Genomic DNA, 17,218 nt, shown 5'->3' on the forward strand with positions numbered 1-17,218 from the left:
AGCTGTAACAATCATTGTAAAGTGCACTTTGCAAGCACATTGAGGAAGGTGCAAAATGCATGTGTGTTTGGAAGCCAACCACAGATTTTATAACTGGCATTCCGGATTTTTGCACACATTGGTGAGCCATGAAAGGCCTTCTGTTCCCCTTATCTAGTGGTTGCCCTGTTGCAAACAGCAGAATCTTTTTTTTCCCCAAAATCAGGGACATTTTCAGATATTCCTTGGATCCCCCACATTTTGTCCTTTCTTTGTGTGTGTGTGTGTGTGTGTAAATTTATATCTTGCAGGATGAATTATACTGGTTTGCTTTCCTTCAAAGAGCAGTTGCCTGTTACTCAAATAGTTATCACTCATACCAACAGATCAAACTTAGAAGCTGCTTGGAGAATTGGTCCCTTGCGTTGCTATGGAGTTCGTGAGTATAACCTGAAAAATACGCTTTTTTCTGCATTACTTGAGCACAAAATGGTTCTTCTCCCGTGTGCCCTAGTCTTGAAACATTCCATTATCTCCAAGCATCCACACCCCACGGAAAATGATGACCGATGCTGAAGGGTTTTCTCATTTGCAGGACACTTGTGGAATGCGGTCACATTTGACACAGAAGCCTCTTACCTCCACTTCCCTTCCATCCATCCGGAATTCAGTGCCGACATTTTCTTCTTCTTTAAAACCACGGCTTTATCTGGAGTTTTCCTGGAAAATCTTGGCTTGAAAGACTTTATAAGACTTGAAATGAGCTGTAAGTTCTCTTATTTGCAAATCTAACATCACTAGTCATCAGAACATGTTTAATTCCTATCTTTTCCACTAGCCACTAGTGAATTGATGTACTGTCAAATTACTTTCACTGGAGCTTGATCAGATTTGCAGTGGTCATCTCATGTTCATCTCTGGTTTTACTGTTAGGTTTCAGGGTAGTCAGAAAGGAGAGAGAAAAAGAAAGAGATGGAGAGAGAGAGTTTTGAAAAAAATAATTGATTAAAAGTTTTAATGTTTTAAATTTTTCATGAAGCTGTTCTTTGGGTTCAAGGATTTCCCCTTGCACACTCCCTTCCCCACAGGATTCCCCCTATATTTTGATAATAGTGCAGTCCAGCTACAATAAGTCCCCGCAAAATTTATTAGTCTAGGAAGAACCTGATGGAACACTTCTACCTGACACAGTATCCTCAAGGAGGGAACAGCTGCCCAGTGTGTAAGAGACTGGGTTTTTATATACCCCTCGCCAAGGGCCTGGAAACGAGGTTGCGCAGACTTCTTGCTCTGTGCATGCTCTGGAACATGCATGTTCCCAGGGCGCGTTGGCCAGCTGCCTATGACCTGCAGCATTGAGTATGTGTTAGTTCAGGTGGAGATAGGGTCCAGGCAGCACCTGTGGATTGCTGTAAACATTTCATCAGGGTGAGCCCAACTCACTCCTGCTGCACATTTAGCCAGTATTCTACCATGGCCAGCGAAGCATTTACAATTTACTCTGTATGCATCCAAAAAATGCCCAAGAATTCCTATTACAGTTTCTACTTTCTAAAGGACAAGTACTCCTTATCTGTGACTTTAGGCTTCTGCACCCCAGGGCCATTCTCATTACACTTCACATAGAAAGAAGATACAAATATATTTCTGTCACTTTTGGGGTTTATCGCTTCACTGCACCTTTACTTCAAAGGTAATTTCTCTGATTCTACTCCTTCCACAAGGAGAGTGTGATGACCCAGTAAGAGGTCTGATGCTTTTTCTGCAGAGCTGTATCAGTTGCATTTGATATGAGTGTACAATTTTTTTAAAGATTTATTTTTATTTTTATTACAAAGTCAGATATACTGAGAGGAGGAGAGATAGAGAGGAAGTGGAGCTGCCGGGATTAGAACCAGCGGCCATATGGGATCAAGGCGAGGACCTTAGCCACTAGGCCACACTGCCGAGCCCGAGTGTACAATTTTTTAACACCCTCCCCTTACACAGCAGTTCTATGCAACAACAATTATAAAATAAAATGAAGAGATGACAAAATGAAATATTAATGAATATTTTATGTGCGATGCAAACACATATACACACTTATATTTATATACATATATTTGTATATATACATCTATGTACATATATTTGTATGTACATATAGAAGTACAAAAGGTAAAGTATATAGATTTGTTGTTATTAGATCAATTCCAATATTTTTTATGAAAAGTGGGAAAATCCTATGTAGATTTATTTTGCAGTGATAACATGAAAATGTCTGTTTCTGAAATCTCACTTATTCAGATTTATCTATGAATGCATCAGTCAATTCTCTATGCATGTTCATGTTCCCATGAGAATACAGAGTACTGTCTTAATTTCTCCTTCTGTCTTTCCTTTCAATGATCAAAGAATGCTGTCAATTCACTTTAAAGTAGAACATTTTTTTTCTAGGTGAAACCATGTTCATGCAAATAAGGATTCCAAATGTAAAGAGATACTTGGTAAATATTTTAAGTCAATTTCATTTTAAGTAAATTCCCCAAATGATAAACTGCCTAAGTACTCCTTCCTCATTAGTTCTAAAAACTTCCAAACCTGCAACCAAAAGAAATATATTTTTAAAGCAAAGCTCACCATAAATTTCATCTAATAGGTAAAAATCTAGACATCGCTAAGAGATTAAAATTGCTAGAGCTCTCTTGGTGCACCATTTCTGTCTTCTGCATTCGTTCCTTTGACAGTAGATACGATAGCGCAGAAATGGTGACAAGCAAAAATCAGAAACTGAGTACTTATTCTTGTTCTTTCAGAAACAAATCTAGAGATTTCTGTGCTAATGTTCATCCCAAATATAATTATTAAATGATAAACAATAAACTATGATTGAAAAGTTTTTAAACTATAAGCAAAAATTAACAATAACTCATGCATCTGTTTAAACACCAGCTATATATTTATATAATATATATTTATATCTATTTAAACATCAACTATATATATTGATCTGTTTAAATACCAAATATATATAGATATAGATAGATAAATATAGATATAGATATGTAAGATAGATAGATAGATTGTTTTTTGGTGGAGGAATACCTTATCCCTGGCATTGCTAAAGAATTAATGATGTATGGTGGAGATGGAAATATAAAAAGTTTAGTTACTTATGCTACTGTTTTTAGGTTCTCTACAATCAGTGTTGCCCACTTAATGTTGTATTCAGAATGGACTGTATTCAATACTTTGGCCTCTATGACCCTGAAGATTTAGGTTTGCTGTTAGATGCCCTGTCTCTCTGGGTATAAAGGGATGGTTTCTGTGTTGTATTTCACAGTAATAACCGTGCATCAAACAACCTTGAGTGCAGGCTCTGAGCAGCAAATATTGGGAACCTGAGAGCTCCAGCAAAGGAGACAAAACCTATTCCATGAAGAGGTGGTAGAGACGTTTGTGTAAGTCACCAGCAATCAGTACTTAGCAATGGGGTTCTTTTGAAGTAACAGCACAATACATACAAGGAAGGGGGTCTTCTATGTAGATACTTACACCTTCTGTTACTCCAGGATGCAAGACAATTAATGAGAAGAAGCTCTTGCAACTTTGGTGTGAAATTAGACCACTTATACTTAAATTTCCCAGGACCTGAAACTGTGGAATTCAGTGCCAGGCATTTCAAAATATGGGCGTAATAGACTCAATGTAAACCTGATAAAAAATAGATCGTATAAATTTTTGATTCATTGAAGTATGAGCAAATGTCACGATGTGTCACCACAAGGTAATCAGTGATGATTTACTGTTAATTACATAACAATGTAATGTCAATGTTTATACTTTGTCATACTGTGTTTCGCCCTTTGGTTTTTTGCAAAACAAAATGCTTTTAATGTAAGTTGGTATTTAAAAATAATCTATAATCCATAGATGCTATCATTTGGAGTATCCTTCATCAAGAAATTGGTGAACTTGACTTTCCAAATGAATAACAATCTTTAACCAGATTTTATGTGTCCCTGTTTTTTTGTTGCTGTCATTTGAAAGTAAGCAAGTCCAAACTGGAGGAAAATCTTGTATTTCATACTTTTCAGAAATATAATTGCATTCACATTTTGCATTTTGGGCAGATGATATTGGTGCCCTAAATCATTCATAGCAAGAAATCTCTGCAGGCCAATTCCTTGTAGAAGAAATGGCCCTTTAATAAATGTCATGGCTCAGAACAGATATTACTCCTACCATCAAAGTGTGTTCCCTATAACTGTGTAAGCAGCAGCTCCCCAAGTGGATTTATCCAAATTTTTGTACAATGAATAGCATGTTTCCAAAATTTTCATTCCACTTCCTTCTATGTCATTTGGAGGGGTGACATTCAAATTGTGACATTTTGGCATTAGTCTGTGGTTTATAAAGAACCACCATATGCCAAAGTCTCAGTGACTTTGACTCAGATGGATACCCAAAAGAGAAAGGGGCTGTGTGGACAAAGGGACTATGAGGGCAGTCTCCAATCAGATATATCTGACCACTACTAATTTGACCTGAACTGGCAAGTAAGACAATAGGAATGTGTTGATTGTAGGATGTGTGGCCATATCCTGATGACATAGGGCTGGTTGGGCACACAGCTGAATAGTGTTATTACTCATGTAATGTTTTCACTTTCTACTCTGACACTGCAGTCCAAAGCCAGCCCCACCTGTGAAAATGCTATAGGTGCCTCTTTCTATGTTAACCCTTAATGTAAAATGCACTGGGGCCCATGCCAACCAGTGATTTTAATAAGGAAAGTAAAAATTGGCAGATGGGTTCATATCAGGGTTCATATCATATGCTTGGCAATGGGGCCAACTTTTTCTAAAGTTCAATGAGGAATTAAGTAGCAGGTCATTTTCCAAAGTAGATTTTGGATCCTATCAGAAAGAGGGTGACAGTCATGAGCAATCAGTTGCTATTTTCTGAAGTGACTGTCAGGATTGAAATATATAATTTCTAAAAAATTTTGGAAAATATATGAAACTAATAAGTAAATATTGTTTTTCAGTATATGAAAACTATTATCTTGAAGTATAGTTCCTAATACTGTTTCTGAGCAAATGCAGAATATGTCATTATCATATTCTCTAAATGATTAAGACTTAATCTTGAGAATCAAGATGGCGGAATAGGGTAAGGACACGTTTATACAGATGGAAAAACATTTAATCAGGATGAAGCAGAGAGGACATATTTCAGGAAATAGGAAAGGACAGAACAACAGCAGAGGGGTACCTGGAGACTGACAGACACAGGAAAGCAGCGGACACAATGGTGTGGTGTTGCAGAGACTGATATTCCAGCACGGCGATCTGAACTCCACAGCAGCTGGAACTCCACCAGCAACCAGGTGGGAAGGGATTTTCACTGGGAGCTCGGGGGGTGAACTCAGACAAAGAAATGTCCATTCTGCTGGTCTGTTTGATTTGACCAGGAGCAGAGACAGAGCAGCAGATCTCAGACGGACAGTGCGAGAACAGAGTGGATTTCACAGTCCAGTCAGCCCCCTAGAGCTGAATTGGGCGCCATTTTGCGTAAGGAGGAAAGGGCGAGGGAGAGGACTGAGCATGCGCTGAGCTGGGAGTGAGCTCATTTCTGTCTGGGTGAACTGCAATGACATGGCATTCTACAGGTTACACTCAGGGCAGGTCTGGGATAGCCCTCGGATCTGACTACCAGCAAATCAAGAACCTTAGTGGTTGTACTGCCGGAGCCATTTTGGGCACTGTGGCAATAGCTTTGGGACTGCAGGGGACAACAGTGAACTGCCCATGTGCTGATCTCGCGAGAACTTGCTGACGTCCGAGACTGCACTGGTCCCGCAGGAAAATATTACTGACTGTGGCATTGTACGTGTCAAAATAGGTCCATGTGGCACCCAGATCTAACATCCAACAGGTTCCAGCAAGATCAGCGCCACCAACAACCTAATTATATAGGACACCTGGTGTCTCTCTAATCCTGGGACCTGCTCCAACCAGAAGTGGGAGAAAGCTTGCAGAGACAATGGTGCAGCCTCAGCACGGTATCACAGGAGATGGTGAGTGGTGAGCCAAGAGCTGGGGCTGTGGAGACCACAGTGGAAATCTGACATAAGAACCCAGACCTGGAACTTGCTGGAGGTTGTGGTACAAGTGGCTTCAAGAAAAGTTGTGTACCAACTGCAATAAGTAAAATCGCATTGTAGCCCTGTGGGTGACACAGTTAGAAACCTGCCCCAAGCAGAAGACTCTGCTAACCAGAAGTACAATGATCAAGAGCAAAAAAAGAGACAAAGGCACAATGAATATTACTGAAAACTCTCCCCTCAAGGGAGCAAAACCCTATGCCAATCTCAGAGTTAACTGAGGAAGACATCGAGAAAATGGGGCACACAGAATCCATAAGACTCATTTTAAAGCTTCTGATCAACAATGAGAAGCTCATGCAAGAGTTCAAAGAATTTAAGGAAGCAAGAAAGCAAATCAAGGCTGGTATATCAGAAATTCAGAACACAGTAGAGCAAATTAAGAGTACAGTGGAGAGTCTCCAAAATAGAATGAAGCAAGCAGAAGAAAGAATCTCAGAATTGGAAGGTATTTCCTGTCACCAGAAGTAAGCAAACAAAAAGCTGGAAGCAGAGCTGGATCAGGCCAAAAAGAGTATTCAAGAATTGAAAGACACTATTAAGGGGCCAAATCTAAGAGTTATGGCAGTCCCAGAAGGTGCAGAAAGAGAAGCTGAGTTTGTAAATGCATTTAAAGAAATAATAAAGTAAAATTTCCCTAATCTAGAGGAAGAATTGGGAAACAAGTTCCAGGAGGGGCACAGAACGCCCAACAGGCTTGATCAAAAGTGATCTTCACCACAACATATGATCATCAAGCTCTCTTCAATTGAACATAAGGAAAAGATCCTTAAATGCGCACGTGAAAAAAATCAATTGACATATAAAGGAATGCCAATTAAGCTCACAGGAGATCTCTCACAGGAAACTCTACAGGCAAGAAGAGAATGGAGTGACATATTCCAGATTCGAAAAGAAAAAAATTTTCGGCCCAGGATAACATATCCAGCAAAGCTTTCTTTTGTCTTTGAAAATGAAATAAAATTCTTCCACAGTAAAGAAAAGCTAAAAGAATTTGCCTCTTCCAAACCTGCCCTACAAATGATACTTCAAGATGTTCTCTTGGCAGAGAAGAGGAATAGCACCTACCAAATGGTGAGGTGGTCACAGAAGGTGGCTGGGAACTCGCATTTACTTTTAACATATTGGTTACTCATTACTATGTCAATTAATTCCATAATGATGTAAATTTTTGCTGATGGTATGATGGAGCTTTCAATTGACTGGGATAATACTCTGCTAGCTCTGTCTTCAGACCAGAGAGGGTATACTTAAGAAGACATTGAACTTGACTGGACAATAAGATGCTGGACTCTATGTTTGGTGTATGCTTGCAATGGGGGAATCTCAACTGAACTTGAGCTGTGGTTATGCAACAAGGTGGAGGAATCCACCATGGTGGGAGGGTTTGGGGAGGGGTGGGAGAACCCAAGTATCTATGTAACTGTGTCACATAATACAATGTAATTAATGAAGTTAAATAATAAAAATAAATAAATAAATAAATAAATAAATAAATAAATAAGATTCTTTCTCCGGAAAAAAAAAAAAAAAAATCCAAAGGCAAATGGGAAGAACATCCCAGTAAAATGACAACAGAAGACTAAACCAATGAACAACCCATTCCTAAAATGACAGGACCAATGCCACACCCATTTATATTAAACTCTGAACGTAAATGGCTTAAGCTTAATCAAACATCACAGATTAGTACACTGGATTATAAAACAAACCCATTTGCATATTGTCTGGAGGAGACACACTTCAACAAAGATTAGCGGAAACTGTATCACATGGGTTTTGTTATTCTCTGTTAGTATCATCTCTTCAAAACACTTCCTTCTGATTAAATCATTCAATGACTCGTATATCATACGGTAGCATCATTTTCCTCAAGAAGGTTCTTGATTTTCATTTCTTCAGCTATACATTAGTCATTAATAGCATGTTATTTGACTTCTTGGTGTTGTTAATTTCTTTTTTTTTTCCTGTTGTTGATTTTATTTTGTGGCTCTTCATTTAAGGGATGTATAGTAGCTGTGTAATGGAGAGTGTTATATCTAGTAACATGTCATTTAACTCCATGGCATTGTAAATTTCTATTTGTTGATTTTGTATCATGACTTTTCATTTAAGGGGATGTACACTAGTTGTATAATGGAGACTATCATATCTAGTAACATGTCATTTAACTTCATGGCACTGTCAATTTCCTCTTTTCTTTCTATTGTTGATTTTTTATCATGACTTTTCATTTAAGGGGATGTACAGTAGCTGTGAAATGGAGACTAACATTTAGATGTGAGGATGTAGTGTGGTATGCATTTCTACTTCCAGACAAAGAAGGATTTACAATGAAACTGTTTACTATTTCTTGACAATAGGATTCTAGACTCTCTGCCATTGTCCAGGCCCGCAATGATGGACATATGACTGAGTATGAAGACTTATATGCTAGTAATGATAGAAAGGAACTGGGGGGGGGGGGAGGGAACTGGAGAGGTGATAAGGCAATATAAAACTGTACTATAAAATAATAATAATAATAATAAAATGAATAAAAAAAGAACAAAAAGAAAAACTGGGATCAAAGAATCACAGCAATGAGGGTAATTAGTAAAGATGTGGTAATAATAAGAGTTTGCTTTTAGTTAGTGAGATTTATGAAAATGGTGTTTCAGCTGATACATTTTCTGCCTCTGATCCTTTAAACTTGTAAGAAATGGCATGATAGAAACAGGAAGATTGCTAACATACATCAGGAAAGCACGTTAGAGCTCAAATAAACCCCTATATGCTCAGGCACTAGACTGGACTCAACCATATACTACACTAACTGGAAAAGAAAATTTCTCACATGGACAAATTTTAGATGTATATAATTGAAGTTTCAAGATGCCTGCTTTCAAAAAACTCTTTGCGAAAAAGTGACCCCTATCAGATCTCAGCTGCACCCCACACCAGAGTGTTCTGATTAAATGCTTGACTCTGGCTGTTGATTACAGCTTCTTCCAAGTGCAGACCTTAAGAGACAGTCAACTACTTGAGTCCTGGCATCTTTCTGGGGGTGGGAATTTTACTTTTCTGCTTCCAGCTTGAGTTTAGCATGGTAGTCCTAACCATTGGGCATCTATTTATCTGTCTGCTTCTGAAATAATTAATGAAGCAATAATATAGTATTAAAAAAAAGGAAAAAGAAAAGTGCCTGGATTTTGTGGAGAAGTATAATCTTCACTAGCTGGAGTTCTCAGCCCTGCTGGATGCTGGTCTGAAGGTATTATGAAATTTCCTGTGTGCTGTGTAGATCAGTTGGCAGCCAACATGCAAGTGCACTCATACAGAAGCCAATGAGTATGTGGGAAATGAAGGAAATGGAACAGGGTTGTGACTGTGCTTTCACAGCCTCTGGAACCTCAGATGAAGCCTGCAGCACACCTTCGACCTCCGAATTCCTCTTTGTCCTTCAAGTGCACCTATGTCTATAACCAGGTGGCTTTTTTTTTTTTTTTTTGGAATTAGACAACAGTGTATTTTGATGTAGAAAAACTTTGAAACCCATGTGTGTTTTTTTCTCACAATATGCATTTCCACTAACTTCTTGAAGTACTCTTACGAATATACCATGTTTTGTCCATCTACTCATCCATTGATGGACATTATGTTGTTTCCAGTTTTTAACTATCATAAGATAATCCTGTTAATATACATATGTGTACAATTAAAAAAAAAAGACTTAATCTTGGGCCTGGAGCAATAGCGTAGTGGTTAGAGTCCTTGCCTTGAATGCACCGGGATCCCATATAGACGCCAGTTCTAATCCCGGGGGCCCAGCTTCCCATCCAGCTCCCTGCTTGTGGCCTGGGAAAGCAGTCGAGGATGGCCCAAAGATTTGGGACCCTGCTCCTGTGTGAGAGACCCAGAAGAGCTCCTGGCTCCTGGCTTCGGATTGACTCAGCTCTGGCCATTGCGATCACTTGGGGAGTGAACAATCAGACGGAAGATCTTCCTCTCTATCTCTCCTCCTCTCTGTATATCTGCCTTTCCAATAAAAATAAATAAATCTTTAAAACAAAAGACTTAATCTTTCCATTTGTTATTGCAATTATCTGTGTGATCCCTAACTAACTAAATATATATGTATGCATATATACACACACATGTGCATAAGTGTGTATAAATGTGTACGTATATTATAAATACATGGAAAAAGAGATTCAATTTTTGAAGTTCAAAAGTATCAATCTAAGGATATCACTCAATGTGTTACAAATTTGAAGACATTACAATCATAATCTGAGAAATAGTAAAAAAATGCTAATTATTATTTACCAGGTTATTGAATGATTACTCTGATTAGACACTGAATTGGCAATCAGTTCCTCATTTTGTTTTCAAAAAACTCTGTCCTTTTTGTTCAGGATTTTTTTTTTTGAGATGCAAAACATAAATACCATGTGATCCTCAAAGAATCCATGTGATCAAAAGGTTAATGATCTTTATTTAGTTCATATGAATATATAGCAGGCCAGAAAGAGTAACTTGGTACATGAAGACTTCACAACACCTTTTTAATAAAAGATTAATAATTTATTTCAAATTATTTGAAAAGTAAAGAGATAAATGAAGGAACAAAACAGATGCAGAATGAGGTTTGCATTTTGCTGAATCCCTGCACAAATGACCACAGTGTCAGTGCTAGTCCAGGCCCAAAGCAGGAGATGAGAACTGAATCTGAATGTCCCGTATGAATAGCAGGGGCCCAAGCACTTGAGCTTTCATTTCTGCATCCCAAGGTGTGCAGTAGCAGGAATCTGGAGTCAGAAGCAGTGGGACTAAACCAAGGCATAACCCTGTGCCATATGGGTAATCTATGTGACATCTTAAAGGCTGAGCCAAATTCTTGCCAGAGATCTTGACGTTCTGGAGTTCGTATATGCACCCTGAGGTTTCTCCACATCCTTGCGTAGAGGTTGAAGGCACAGAAATGGAGGTTGGTGTGCATTTCAGGAATTTCAGGCCTGGTACTGAGAGGAGGGCTGAGCAGGCATGGAGGAACTTCCCCATTAACTTCATGACGCATTTTGGGCCAGGGCATGAGGAATTCCAGACCCGGTACTGGGAAGAGGGCTGAGCAGGCATGGAGAGGCTTCCCCAGTAGGCACCATGGTGCATTCTGCCCCAGGATATGAGGGAAGTTTTCCAGGAGGTTTCAATACAGGACGGCTTCACCTCTCCTAGGAGCACCTGGTAGATATTTAATTAGTAGTACAAAATTTAGCATTCCCTTCTTTGGTCTGTCTTCTCAAAATCAAGACTAGAGCTCATCTTCTTTCACTCATATCTGAATCTCTAGAGTCCAGAGAAGAGCTTGGCTGTAATCAAATAAAGTCCATCCATCAAAAGTTTTAAGAAAAGCAAAACATGGAACACTGAAAACCGAGTTGACTTCTTAGAGTAATTTTCATCCACAAAACAGGAGCTGCAAACAAGGTATTCATTAAACACTTCAGGGAAGTAGAGATCAGACCGTTCACTCATGATTAACTCGTTCCCTACCTAGAGAGTGCTGTGTCCCTGTCCAGGACCTGTAGGCCATATCTACCTCTCCAGATGGTGGGGCGAGCGGGGAATGTTTGCTTCATGTTTGCTTCACATGTCCCACCACAAAGTTACCAGCTCATGTAGGGTACAACACTTGCTAAGCTTTTCAATTCGATTGTTCCTAGGCATCTGCATTATATAATCTCTTCCTAGGAAATCTGCATCTGTTTCAACAATTTGGCCCAGGTGACGCTGCTTACATAGTGAGTCTGGGATGGGTGGCTGGTCTCGTGGCTGTTAAAGACACTGGTTCGGGTATTCTCAACCTCTGACAGGCTGCTTTGGTTTGAGTCTTGGCTCTGCTCCTGACTCGTGTATCTTGTTCATGCACAGCCTGGAGGGAGCACATACTGACTTGAGTGATGTGTCCCTGCCACTCACATGGGCGACCTGCCTGGCACAATGCAGTTGATGTGGGTGTTTGGACAGGGAATTTGTGAATGGGAGTCCTCTTTCTCCCCTGCTTTCATTCTGTAGCTCATAAAAATAAGTAAATATGAAATAAGAAAGGATTCTGCATTGCAAAGCAATTACAAAGAAGCTTTGGAGACACAGCACTTGGGTGTAAATTCTGACTGTAAGCCTTCGTCACTGGAATTTATTTAGATGCTTCTGCCCGATACTCTTGTATGTAAAAAAGCATGAGTCTCATAAACCTGTAGTGAGGTATTGTTAGTCATCTGATTCATGGAAAATGCTTGTGTTCATTCATGCAACTGCCTGGTTTGTGGTAAGCACTCAATACACAGGAAGTGTTTGTAAGATATCTCCCAAGCCTCACTGAAAATGTATACTATGAAAAATATTGTGGAATTAGAAATATTTTTACATTAAAATAAGCATTTCTTAATTCTACTTTCTATGAGAATTTTGAAGTACCTTTAAACTATTATGCTTCACTGATTCCCTTTCAGTTCTAAGAGGAAGGTAAACATGGTAGATATTAAAGTTTTCAAGACAGACTTGAGTAAAGTTAGATAATGAAAAAGCGTTTGAACTAAGCTAATACCTTGGTATCTATCTAAAAATATCTGAAGCAAACTGCACTGGCACATTCCTATGTTAAGCATGGCAATGCTTCAGTGAACAAAAGCTTGTGGAAGGACAGTACTGTGGAAGGACAGTGATAGGTGCTGAGTGTATAATGAGGGAGGTTGTTTGCACAAATATTGCATAATAGTCCGGTGGGGGACAGCTAGTGACCACGTGGTCATCCATCAGGGTATCCGTCATGGGTGGACCGTAAAACCACAGGAGCAGTTTTGCTGGAAGACATTTACCCAAACTTGCAGTGCTCCTCCACCAGAGTCTCAGAAGTCTTTCCCTGAGTTCTGAAGAGAGAAATCAATGTGGAGTCAGTCATACCGCACAGGGCTGCAAGTTTTTATTGGTGGTCTGCGTTAGAATAAGGGCACAGCACAAAAGGCCGCTTTTACTGTAGGTTTTTATTTGTCACCAACTCATTCCCTTTAATGCATGGATTTGTAACCCAAGGCCAACGTACCTGGGCAGGCAGACTGTGTTATACGGAGATAGTACTAGCTAGCTACTACTTACTGAACACACACTATCTGTCAGGCAGAGTTCTAAGAAATTTTTCAGAATTCATGTATAAACTACCTAATAATGGAGAATTGCTTTTATTCCCATCTTACGGATAAGAACATAATGAGGTTTTATTTTTTGCCTTAAGTTCCAGAGGATTTAGAACTCAGGTTCATTTCTACTCTGATCTCATGACGTCTTTTTCATGCAAGGACTTAGTAGCATGGGACGTGATCCCAGCTCCTGAGTTAGACACTTTGTATATGGAGGCATTCTGTCCTAAATCTGACTTTCTCTTAGGATGCAAGGGCTGGGAATGTAGTACCCCATGGAGACATTTGGGCTTGGATGTCTCTAATCATTTAGGTTATAGAGTTAATGATTCAGTAAACCAGATGCCCATTTTCTAGGTATATTCCTGCTATCTCTCCATGGGATAGGAAAGAAGGAACAACGGCAAGGTACTGAACAGGAAAAGACAGCCAGACATGCAGAAGCCGTAGTTACCCACAGGTGACTGACATGCTAGCCTTCATTTATAATTAATTCACTATTCCTTCAAGCTTTAGAAAATTCTTTTGTGATTAAATCAATAAGTTAATGTGTATGGAAGAAAGAAGAGAATGGTAGATAATTTTAGAAGTTAATTTTAGAAGTTAACTTTAGTTAACTTAGTTTAACTTCTAAAATTATCTCCTTTGCTTTTGAACAAGGAAAACATCTTTGGTACAAAGTCACTTCCCTGTTTTTTTTCTGCAGTTGATGATTGTATGTAAATCTGTTGTTGTGACTTCAAAGTGAAATGTGTGTCAATTTCACATTTTAAAATGTTACTGTATTGTTTAATTCAATAAAAGATACCTCTCCAGCAATTTTTAAATAATTGCTTTATGAAAAAAAAAGAAAGAAGAGAATGGTGAAGAACTGTGCCATTGAAGTTAGATTTTGCTTAGTGTCTCGGAAATTTTGAACAAACTTTTTTTTTCCAGAACATTTTGCCTCATAAAGCAAAAATAATACTTTTCACTTGGGGTCATTTCGTTGATTAAAATAACAGAATCCACTGTCATTGCTTGGTATTGTGTCTGGTATAAAACTCATTGAACTTATCGGACTGCTTCTCTTATCTATATCAACTTTCCCATATAAGAGCTACCTCCTCATCACCTTTACCATTCTCACTGTCATCACTATTGTGACTGCATCATGACCATGACCATCACCACCTTCCACCACCCCCATGAACACCATCATCATAGTCAACTCTATCACCATCCCATATAACATCTACCTCCTCATTACCTCTGCTATTGTCACTGTCATCACTACCAAGACTACATCATGACTACCTTCATGAGCAACACTATCATAGTCAGTTATATCATCATCCCCATACCAGAGACTCCCATCATCATCACCTTTACCATTCTCACTGTCACTACCAAACTACAGCACCACCATCACCTCTGTCACCCAGCCACCACCCTGATGATCACCACCAGTACCAACCATCATTGTCATTTCAGCATTAGTACTATAACTGCCGTCTGGCTGGCTTCTGTGATGTGCAACTGACTACAGAAATGTGGAGTCAGTTCTGATAGCAGTCCAGATTGATGGCAATAACTATATCTGAACTTATGTATTGGCATTTATCTATATATCATCATGGGTAAGAAAATTATACATCTGAGTGTCTTGTTTAACTCCTTTCACTCATGTGAATAGGGTGAAAACTTACAACATGTGTATTTACAACATATCAGAGAGGAGATCCATGCACCCCCAGGGCATGAGTCTATTTGTTGTAGGAATGCAGTTGTCTAGCTGGGCCCAGGTTTATAGAAATCCAGGAGAATACTGTAGACAGAAGAATAGACTCCAAAAACTAAAGCCTCAACACTTATGTCTCATGGTCCCATTCTGTTTCCAAAATTTGAACAGTAAGAATCAACTGGACACAAACAAACACAGCAGAGATTTTGCAAGAAGTGTGCTCTCCCATGATATGGACTTGCAACAGTTTGTCCCATTTAGTCTGATATGTCTGTGCCCTTAATAGATCAGTGACTCATTCTCTTCATTTATTTCCATTTCCTTCTTGATTTCAGCTCCTTCTGAGGTCACTTTTGCCATTGATGTTGGGAATGGCCCCACTGAGCTCATTGTCCAGTCTCCTTCCCTTCTGAATGACAACCAGTGGCACTATGTCAGGGCTGAGAGGAACCTCAAAGAGACCAAGCTGCAGGTTGACAAGCTCCCCTGGAGCACCAGAACGACTGCAGAGGACAGCCATTTCCAGCTACAACTCAATGGCCAGTTGCTTGTAGGTAGGAAACATCTTTTTTTTTCTATTACATTTTTATTTTGAGTTTTTGAATTTTATGGTACAATTTCATGTAGACTGGAATTGTCCCCCAAACTCCCATCCCTGGCAGATTTTCACCATGTTGCTACAACTGTATAGTCCTTCATCAGGAGTCATAATTCCATCAGTCTCTTATTTAAGTGTGCCCTGACATTGCTGGTACAGACAATGTCAGATAGTCCAGCATCCCATTGTCTACACGTTGCCAGAAGTTCCATTGGGAATCCATCTTTGATTTGGAAGCAGGGATGCGTATTGCATTGTACCCCCACATCAGGATTTGGTAGTCTCTCCATCACTATATATTCCTGTAAATGAAAAGCCATGAAACAAGGTCAAAAATTGGTATGCATTAGAACAACAGCCACAACAACAACAAAATTACAGCACCATGAATAAACATGCCACTGAGAAACTAATGCATGGGTAACAAAACAAACAAGCAAGCAACAAATAAACAAACAAAAACATAAAAGTCTTGTGTAAAATTATGCTATCCTGTAATCCATGAGCCAGCAATGAATTTGACAAGAGAAAAGAAATTATTTGGAAGAAATGAAACTGAAATCAAAAACCTCAAAACACAAGGGATACAGCCCTCCCCCAAATAACCCAGTATGGAATGGGTTAATGAAATACTTTGCATGATGGTGCCCTTACATTAGAGAAAACATATGACATTTGTTCTTTTGGGATTGGCTAACTGAGCATAATGGTCTCTAGTTGGGAGCATCTAGTTACAAACGGTGTAAGTTCATGCTGAGTAATATTCCATGCAGCAGATGTACCACAGTTTCTTTAACCACTCTTCTTTGGATACACATCTGGATTGTTTCCATGTCTTTCCTAGTGTAGATTGTGCTGCTGCAAATATAGGATTACAGATCCCCTTCTCATATGCAGATTGCATTTTGGGGGGAGTATATTCCTAGGAGCAGGATAGCTGGGTCATATGGCAGATTTATTTGCAACTCTCCAGTCAGTCTGCATACTGATTTCCACAGTGGTTGTTCTAGCCTACACTCCCACCAGCGATGAAGGAGGATAGCTCTCTCCCCACATCCACATCTGCAGGTGTTGTTAGCAAAGTTGTGAGTGTAGGCCAGAATCACTGGAGTTAGGTGGTACCTCAATGTGGTTTTCATTTGTATCTCCCTGATAGCTAGGGAGTCTGAGCATTATTGTATATGTCTGTTAGGCATTCGAAACTGTTCTTTTGAAAAAATGTCTGTTCATTTCCTTTGCCCATTTTTTACAGGGTTTTGTTTTGTTTTGTTTTACTGTCCCAGGGTTTCTGAAACTCTGTGGAAATCCAGGATATTAGTCCCCTATTCATTGTGTAGTGTGCAAAAATTGTCTCCCATTCTGTCGGTTGCTTCCTCACTTTGTTAATTGCTTCCTTTGCTGTGCAGAAGCTTTTTATGTATGTAGGAGATCCATACCAAAGTGGTTTGGGGGGAGGACAAAAGTGAGAGAAATTGGTCTGTTAGCAGAATCTATAGGGTCAATGCAGGGCAGACTCACCCCTGTTGAACTGCAAGCTCCACTGGCTCCTCCTAGCACTGAGGATTGTGTCAGACCCTGTTGGGGAGCCA

The 17,218-nt window shown here is 39.3% G+C and overlaps 1 protein-coding gene across 1 annotated transcript in view; it reads left to right on the forward strand.

The window, feature by feature from the left end:
• The window catches only part of LOC131478741 (contactin-associated protein-like 5), a 172,243-nt gene that overhangs the window by 141,375 nt on the left and 13,650 nt on the right, over window positions 1-17,218 (forward strand). The window contains exons 10-12 of the mRNA XM_058659314.1: window positions 291-418; window positions 575-745; window positions 15,367-15,585. Of these exons, the coding sequence (XP_058515297.1) occupies window positions 291-418; window positions 575-745; window positions 15,367-15,585 (518 nt within the window). The remainder of the gene's footprint in view (window positions 1-290; window positions 419-574; window positions 746-15,366; window positions 15,586-17,218) is intronic.

Source organism: Ochotona princeps, chromosome Y (genome assembly GCF_030435755.1).
Source record: "Ochotona princeps isolate mOchPri1 chromosome Y, mOchPri1.hap1, whole genome shotgun sequence".
Classification (NCBI taxonomy): Eukaryota; Metazoa; Chordata; class Mammalia; order Lagomorpha; family Ochotonidae; genus Ochotona; species Ochotona princeps.